The 8,694-nt window shown below is 39.4% G+C and overlaps 1 protein-coding gene across 1 annotated transcript; it reads left to right on the forward strand.

The window, feature by feature from the left end:
• Positions 1–3,629: 3,629 nt before the first annotated feature.
• On the forward strand, positions 3,630–5,862 carry LOC147319495 (CD209 antigen-like protein C). The gene is made up of 7 exons (XM_086310032.1): positions 3,630–3,798; positions 4,061–4,159; positions 4,542–4,628; positions 4,705–4,869; positions 5,001–5,164; positions 5,316–5,428; positions 5,545–5,862. The coding sequence occupies exons 1-7, from the start codon at positions 3,741–3,743 to the stop codon at positions 5,660–5,662; spliced, it is 804 nt and encodes a 267-aa protein (XP_086166158.1). The 5' UTR covers positions 3,630–3,740; the 3' UTR covers positions 5,663–5,862.
• The last annotated feature ends 2,832 nt before the right edge of the window (positions 5,863–8,694 follow it).

The raw sequence follows: 8,694 nt of genomic DNA on the forward strand, positions 1-8,694 counted from the left end.
CAGCAGGGGCCCAAGCGGTTGGTAGGGACGGAGGTTACAGGTCGTAACTTAGTCTCTCTGAGGGAAGAGATTGTCTGTTCCCCCAGGACATTTAAGGACTCTGGTGGCCCCCCTTCACTATCACTACCACCATGTTACAACCTGTCTAGGGCCAGGCAATAACATGAGCGAGACACCCCCCCCCCCCCCCCCCCCCCGACCCAATCAGCGACAGGAAGCAAATCCGTTCTTTATAATGTGATTTATTTACAAAGTGATAAAAAGAGGGACAACAAAGCAGGAGTGTCAACACTTCAGGGTGAGCCAAGGCCAAGATAATAAACAAAACAAATCTAAACTGATTCCCACACCACTGACCTAACCAAAACAAAAACCATAAATAAAGACTGCGTCTAACCTCCTCAACTAATTCAAAACAGGAGAAAACTGGTGATCAAAAGAAACAGCAGCTCACCCCTACCCATTCCACTTCCACAACTGTCAAGATAGCACTGCAGTCAGCGGCTGCCACAGGTATACTGCTGGGTCATGAGGAGAAATGCGAGAACCTCCCCCGCCGCAGCATTACAGCCTCATTTTAACGGGCGGGTCCTGCTGCTGGAACCAGTCACGACGGAGTTGTACATCCACGCACCAATCGAAGCAGGGCCCTGGCGCAGCTGAAAGAACAAACGGATACATTGACTGCACAAAATAAACACATAAAATGCAAATTCGTAACAACCATCACTCCCACCATCACTAACACCATCACTACAACCTTTATTGTAGTCCTAGCTCAGTCAGTAGTTCTGTTAGTAGCTCAGTCATAAGCTTTGTCACTGGTTCAGGCTCCTGCATTGTCACCCGCCCAGTTACTTGTTCAGTTCTTGGCTCAGACATCAACTCTGTCTCCAGGTCACTGATTAGTTCAGTCACCAGTGTAGTCATGTACTCAGCCATCTGTGTACATGATGTCCCATCTGCTTTTCAGGCTGCAGCCCGAGCTGGGTGTCTGTCTCACGCAGCTCAAACTAACTTCACCTCAGCCAGAGGGTTTCCGTACCATCTGGCCGTTTGTCTGTTCCAGCTGGGGGTTTATGAGAACCCAGCCAGCATCATGTCAAGTTAGCTGGGGGTTCTGGAGAGCCCAGCCAGCATCAAGCCATGTCAGCTGGGAGTTCTGGAGAGCCCAGCCAGCATCAACCCAAGTCAGCTGGGGGTTCTGGAGAGCTTGGACAGCATCACGCCACGTTAGTTGGCGGTTCAGGAGAACAGTTTTATCCAGGTGCTTTGTCTCAGCCACAGGACTCCATTCTGTCTGGTCCTAGTCCTGGTCCTGCCTCATCTGGTCCAGCGGTTGCCATGGCACCACCTCGACCATGTCTAGCTCAGCGTGGGCGGCCACCTTCCTGTCTTCTGGCTGGACTTTTTCACTGGTCCAGACAGCCTTCAGACCTGTGTCACCACCGCCGCCTTCCACGCAGCCGGCCTCCGGACCTGTTTTGTTTCCGCCGCCTTCGGCTCGGCCGGCTTCCAGACCTGCTCTGTCGCCGCCACTGCCTTTCATGTGGTCGACCTCTCTCCTGTGTCCAGGCTGCTTCTGCTTTCCACGCAGTCGGCCCCTGGAACGTCTGGACTTTAGAGTTCTGTGCTGCCGTCCCCCGGGTTGACCATCTGAACTACTGAATTATGGATTTTGTGCTTTTGGTCTCCAGAGGTGTTTTTGGACTCTTGTACTCCTGTCTGGAGATCCAGATTTTTATTTTTGTCATGTCTGTGTATTTATCCTCCAGTGTTCAGAGTCGTATCGTCCCTTATTGCTGTGTGTTACTCTCCCGGTGCTTCCTCCTGATCTTAGATCTCCAAGTATAGTTTTGTTTTGTATGCTTTTCCCCTGCCAGCAAATTAAGTCACTGCCTCCGTTAGTCCTGCATTTGGGTCCTTCCCTGCTTGCCTTCACACAGCACATTCACCATGACAGACGGCAGCATTGGGAGCAAAAATAAGTGAGATCACCAGGAGAAATACTATTCACAAGTGCTCTTTGTATGCAGATGACCTCCTTTTGTACATTACAGACCCAGAGGCATCAAATCCTTCAGCTCTGGACCTCATTGGATCCTTTGGCCGTCTGTCTGGTTAAAGATTAACCCTAGCTAAAAGTACACTGTTTCCTATTAATCATCTGCAAAGGAGGCTGATTACTCAACCTTTCATTTTACATTGAAACACTCCTTATTCACCTTTTTAGACAAAAATTTACCCCTATATTAGAGAAAACAAAATCAGATTTGGCACGCTGGTTAGTATCACCCATCTCTTTTGCTCAGCGGGTCAGCAATATTAAAATGTTAGTCCTGCCTCGATTCATGTATCTCTTCCAGATGATAAACCTTTTTCAACCATTTAGATGGACTCATATCATCTTTCATTTGAGACAAAAAAGTTCCAAGAATCCGTAAACCCCTTTTACAGTGTGCTAAGTCGGAAGGGGGCTTGGCCCTACCAAACGTTATGTATTATTATTGGTCTGCCAATATTGTGAACTTATCCACCTGGATGTGGGCTTTTAGGGAAGGCACTGAGCCACTTTGGTCCACCATGGAGCTACATGGAAATCTCACTACATCCCTTGTTGGAATAATGTGTTCAAGCCTACCAGTCAGTCGCAATGTTAATTTTAAAAATCCTGTGGTTAAAAACTCTCTTAATGTTTGGTTTCAGTGTCGACAACATTTCGGTCTGGGGTGATCGCTTGTCTGCTTCCCTATTGCGTCAAGTCATCTTTTTTTTTTACCAGCTTTTACCAGCTTTTTACCAGATGCAGGGTTTGAGGTTTGGTGCAGTAGGGGAATTATCTGTTTCTCTAAATTTGTTTGTTAAAGGATCATTTTTACCTTTTGAAATGTTATCTAAAGATTTTGGAATCCCAAAGACTCACTTCTTTAGATACCTAAAAGTCCATAGCTTTGCAGTTAAACATTTCACTTCTTATCCAAATCTACCTACTGATTGTCTGCTTGAGGACTGTCTGCAATTTATATATATATTTATATATATATATATATATATATCACTCAAATACATAGCATGCTGCAGGATACAAAGGTGGACTTCTTGTCCAAAGACAGACACGGTTGTCTTTGACAGATTTGTTCACATAGTAGTAATTCTTGTTTGTGTGCATATATTATACATTTTCCTGCATCCCTGCAAAGCCAATGTTTGTAATCGCAACTCCAGGTAAACTTTTCTATTTTTTTTTTTTAATGGAAAATTATAAATAAAATTGTCAAAAGAAATACGGTCAATCAACAAAAGCTATTTTCAAACTCAGGTTGTAAATCATGTAGATGAATGCCTAGATCTTTATGTTTTAATCATTTCAGTACATTTCTTTTACTGTTTTTTTACTGTAATAGTAAATGCAAAAAAACCCCTGACAAAAGACAAGTAAGATGTTGAGCTTGCACAAAAGACAAAATTTCCCTTGATAATGCAAGGTGAGGGTCTAAACCTCAACAAACAATCAAAAACTTTTGTGCATTGCAAATAATCAAAATATGCTTTGGAAAATTGTGGTTACTTAGTAACTAATTAATTCCAAATACCCTTTAACCAACAAAACAAATCATATTACTCAGATTAACTAACCTTTCTTAACCAGGCATTTCTTTTTTACCTGCCAGTTAAACAGTCTTTGTCTTCTGTTACAACATTGTCATTCAATTTTTTCAGTTAAAACGAAGGAAAACAGCATGTTTGAAGAAATGAACATGAACAATAAAGAAACTAAACGAACTTCTGACACAAATGGTGAGTTATACAAAGCAAATGCAAAACCACTACTTTTACTACAAGGCATCATGCAAAGTACTAAACAGCCTGTCTTACAAACTGGAAGGGTAGAAAATTTGGTGCCTCATAATCTGCAAATGACAGTGACCTCAACAGAAAAACAATAGTTTTTTTGTTAGTCACTTTAACTAACAAACTAGACTTGACATCCACCAAATTATTCACATTGACTACCTTTTTTTTTCTTGCCATGAAATCATTCTTTGTCTTCTGCTACAAGGTTACCCTTTAAGTCTTTCAGTACGAAGGCAGGAAGAAAATTTATATGAAGAAATGAACGTGAAAAACAAAGGAACTAAACAACCATCTGACACAAATGGTGAGTTATACAAAGACAATACAAAACTGCTACTTTTACGACAGGAACTGATATGAAACTTGCTTAGAAACTGGAAGTGTGCTGTTGGCATTTTCCTTACAAGAGCTTAATGACAACATCCTCTCAAATCACATTTTGATATGTACAGGATTCACTGTTATTGAAGTTTGATCCATAATATGGGCTTCACCTTGGTTTTGTCTCTGAACTTTTTCAAACAGATTTTTCTGTTTTTCCCTAGACAATAACAAAAAAGTTCATTAATTAGAATGGTTTTATGATTATAAAAAGCCAATTGATGATTTTAAGTTGACACAAGCAATTTAGAATCTTAAAAGTAAGAATTAGTTTGATTGCTATAATAAGTATTTATTTCTCCTAGATAAGCAGTGTGCATGTATAAAATCTTGTACATCAGTAACCATTTGCTGGGGTATTCTGTTACTGATCATGGCCCTTCGCATCTATTGTGAGTATAACTTTTAAAATTAGTTCATCTGCAATGTGTGTGTAAAGCCAAAGAAGTGTTACGTTTTGTTTTTCAGTTACCACATTGTTAATTCATAAGAACAAAGACTTATTGAGGAGTCAACTCAACTGGACAAACACCTCCACTGCCTTTGAAACACAGATCAGAGACCTCATTGCAGAAAACCAGAACCTAACAGAACAAATAAAACTCATGAAGATGGAGCTCAGTCTTGGTCCAGGTCAGTGCAGTGTTGATGCCTACTGTCCCAAAGAAAATAACAGTAGGCTCCAAATCTATCAGCTACAAAAATAGGTCATGTCAAATAAATGTGCACTGATGATCTTTATTAATTGATTTTTATACTTGCAGAAAAGGCATGCAAAGCTTGTCAGGAGGGCTGGCTTCCCTTTGAGTCAAACTGCTTTGCAATTAATGATGCTGAACCTCATGAGCAGAAAACCTGGAAAGAAGCTCGAGAAAACTGCAAAGGAAAGATTTCCGATTTGGCTGTTGTAATTAATGCAGCAGAAAAGGTAATAAGAACTGTGGCTCATTAGCAAAAATGTATTTAACAAAAATACATTTTCTTTTGATCTAAATACACTCTGTGTCGCAGTGTTTTAAGCAAACGATCTAAATACTCAAACTAATTTGAGTATTTCTGATAACTTTCTCTTTCATCAGAAATATATCAGTGACAAAAGCTGGAAGAGTTCAGGAGAAAATGGATACTGGATCGGTCTGAGAGCTGAAGGTGGGAAATGGAAATGGGTGGATGGAAGTTATCTGACTGATAAGTAAGAGAAACTTTGAGTCAATAACAATTTAAAAATATTTTTCCAAATCTGGGATGAATCAATTTTGTTTTATATTAATAATTATCAGCTTTAATCAAACTTGTTTTTTTCTTCAGCTCCTGGATTCAGCAGCCTCCTTCTGATGGTCTCTGTGTAATTTCTGTCCAAAACGAAGGATTTAAATCAGTGAACTGTGACCAGAAGAAACAATGGATTTGTAAAAAGAGACCCTAACTGTTTGAATTAGCACATTTAAACTTCAAATTACTTTTCCAATCTGTAAATATAATTGCATATAAGCAAATAGCCTGCTACACTACTGTGGAGAAGGAATGCTTGCCAATCCGGTGGTAGATCAACTCCCTTCGTTATTCCCTTCTGGGCCGCCCTCTCACCCTCTTTTCACTAGAGGTCTACTATCTATGAGCAACTGGTTCTGGGCTGTTTTGATAACATGACGAAAGCATACTAAGCGTTGCATAAATTATAAGTCATGCCTCTGCTAGTTTCTGTTTCTGATAGAAATAAAGATTATTGTTAAAGGTTCAGTGTGTGGCAGGAATTGGACTTAAACATACAGGAAAAGGGAAAAAAGGAACAAACTGAAAAGCAGCTTCACTGATGAACACAAACCAAGTACAAAATAATGAAGGTCAAACACAGATACCAAAAACTGTCACTCTATCAAGGACCCCATCAAAGTTGGAGGAATACAGAATGCACACAGCAAAAGGGAAACATGACAAGTTACGACTGAGATAATATTTACACCGAGATGATAATGAGGCAAAAGGCAAAGGGTAGGGGGACAGCTGACACTAATCACAGATAATGAGACAGGAAGTAGAACCAAAACCAAAGACATACGAACTTGACACAGTGACAGATGATAGCAAACACCGAGATAAAAGTGGATTGACAGGTAATTCACTTATCAACTATGCAATCAGGGAACTAAAGGCACAGATCACAAAACCAATCATAAGTCCCAGGAACCAAAACATAACACCCAAACCTGAAGTCTAAATAATAGAGAATATAGAACCAAACATACAAGATCCGGGTGGTTAGCACTGTTGCCTCACAGCAAGAAGGTCCTGAGTTCGACTCAGAGAAAGCCGTTTTCTGTGTAATGCGAGACAAATTTCTTTAATATCAAAGAATGCTGTCAATGTGATTTTAAAGAAATTCAGAGTGTTCTGTCATTGTGCTGTTTATTATTGCTGGCACCAGAAAACCGCCGCTGAATAAATCCTGGATTTTTATACACTTCAAATTCTGCAAATAAGTGTCCTCACCAGAAAAACTATAGCATCAGTTATTTAGTATCTTTAAACCACCATAATAGATTTGATTTATTAACTTTTCATTAACCAGGCTGGTTTTTTTTCATGTCCTGAAAATATTATGTGTCTTCTGTTAGAAAGATGTAAACACGTGTATTTTATATGGTTGCACATAAAAGAAATATGTAATGGTGATTTAAATACAATAATTTAATCATTGCATTTCATATAAACTCACATAGCTCTTAAGAATACGAATACATTTAGTTACTGAAATATGTTTTTGTTTTTTTTCTGCTAGATAAGAAGGCTGGATGCGTTAAATTGTGTCCATCAGTAGTAATGTGCCGGGGAATTCTTTTACTAATCTTGGTCCTCCTACTCTTCTTTGAGTATAGGTTTAAAAATTACTCTTTCATCTGTGTGTAAAGTGTAAAATGTGACTTTTTGTTTGTTTTAATGTTTTGTTTTGGGGTTTTGGGGGGTTTGAAGTTGTTTGTATTAGTTCATAATAATGAACTTTTAATGAAAACTAATCTCAACTTGGTACAAGCCTATTAGAAAAGCTCATGAAACCCAACTGAAGAAAACCAGAACCGTAGGAAGAAAAATAAGGAACTGGAGACAGAGAAGAAACATAACAGAAGAAATACAAAACATGATGACATAATGAGTTCAGTGTTAGTCGATCATAGTGGAGCATTGATGCCTGCTGTCCCAAAGAAATAGCATGTTTGAAATCAATTAGCTACAAAAAGACTTAATACAGTGGAGTATGTGTGAAAAATAGAGATATTATTTATGTTTAGGAAAGTTCACAATTAATGATTATAGGAGAAGTTTTACTGTACACAGAATATGACTGCTGACAGCATTTAGGACAAGACAGAAAAGGATCTAAATTGGCACTGGTTGTTTTTAATTTGTGTCACTAACGGGGTTTTCTTCAGTGCAGTGCAGTTTGTATACTGAGTTTCTGTTCCCTGTATTAATGCTGGGCGGTGCGTTACTTCACATCAAAGAATACTGTAGTCTGAAGTATCAGTATTTTGGTATTTTTGTGTTGTTATATATCTATATCTGACCATAGTCTTAGCTTTAGTGGGTTATATTAAATTAAATTATTGCCACGACATTGTGGAATTTTAATTTTTGATTAAAAAAGTTTTTAATCAAGCCAAGAACAACACTGTTCAAGCTGCCCTAACATGTTTAATCAAGATGAGGAAGAAGGAGGGCTGTCCTCTTTATCTGTCACACTGTTCACATCAACCACAGAGAAACACAGGAAGTTCAATTTATTAGTATAGTCTCATGTTGTGCATGTTGTGTTGGTCAAATCAAGTCCACCGTTTTTTGTTTTGATCGTTTGTTTGTTTGTGTTTAATTTGTGTGCATGGTACTAGCATCACTAAGTCGCTTGTGTGTGTGTGTGTGTGTGTGTGTGTGTGTGTGTGTGTGTGTGTGTGTGTGTGAGCTCAGTCTGTGTTATGTTTCCTGTTTTACTTTGAAAGTCCGCGTCTCATGTAAATGCGTCTGGTTTTGCTTCCTTTGTCTCGTTAGGCCTGATTTGCCGCAGCTGTGTTTCCCTCCTGTTACCTATTCCCTGATTGTTCCCTTTGTGTATTTAAGGCCATTGTTTCTCTTAGTGATGGGCAGATGAAGCCCCATGAAGCACTGAAGTGTTTCATCCAATTGGTTCACCCCAACGCGAAGCTTCATGAAGCTTCATTTGCTCTAGCAGGACACCTACTGGACGTAAAAATAATAGCTGGCATGAATTTGAAGAGTGTGGCATTTTGCACACAGCCTGTAAATGTCAACAACAAAAGGAGTGTGTAAAACATGTATATTGTAGTGATGGCAGTATACTGTGTATATTTATAGTGGCAGTATGGGAAATGATTATTTGGAAATGCTTGAAATGGAAATGATCATTTACTGTGAGGTGAGGTGTGGTTGGGGTGTGGACAGTGGTTG

This window comes from Aulonocara sp. 'chitande type north' Nkhata Bay, linkage group LG11 (genome assembly GCF_057382095.1).
Source record: "Aulonocara sp. 'chitande type north' Nkhata Bay isolate Kocher_YH1m ecotype deep benthic linkage group LG11, A_spYH_male_GT1.1, whole genome shotgun sequence".
NCBI classification, from domain to species: domain Eukaryota; kingdom Metazoa; phylum Chordata; class Actinopteri; order Cichliformes; family Cichlidae; genus Aulonocara; species Aulonocara sp. 'chitande type north' Nkhata Bay.

Excerpts from the sequence above, each read along its gene's own strand:
- LOC147319495 (XM_086310032.1), top strand. The coding sequence starts at position 3,741 with ATGTTTGAAGAAATGAACATGAACAATAAAGAAACTAAACGAACTTCT. Across the intron at positions 4,629-4,704 it reads CATGGCCCTTCGCATCTATT|TTACCACATTGTTAATTCAT; the intron begins GTGAGTATAACT and ends TTTGTTTTTCAG. Across the intron at positions 4,870-5,000 it reads GGAGCTCAGTCTTGGTCCAG|AAAAGGCATGCAAAGCTTGT; the intron begins GTCAGTGCAGTG and ends TTATACTTGCAG.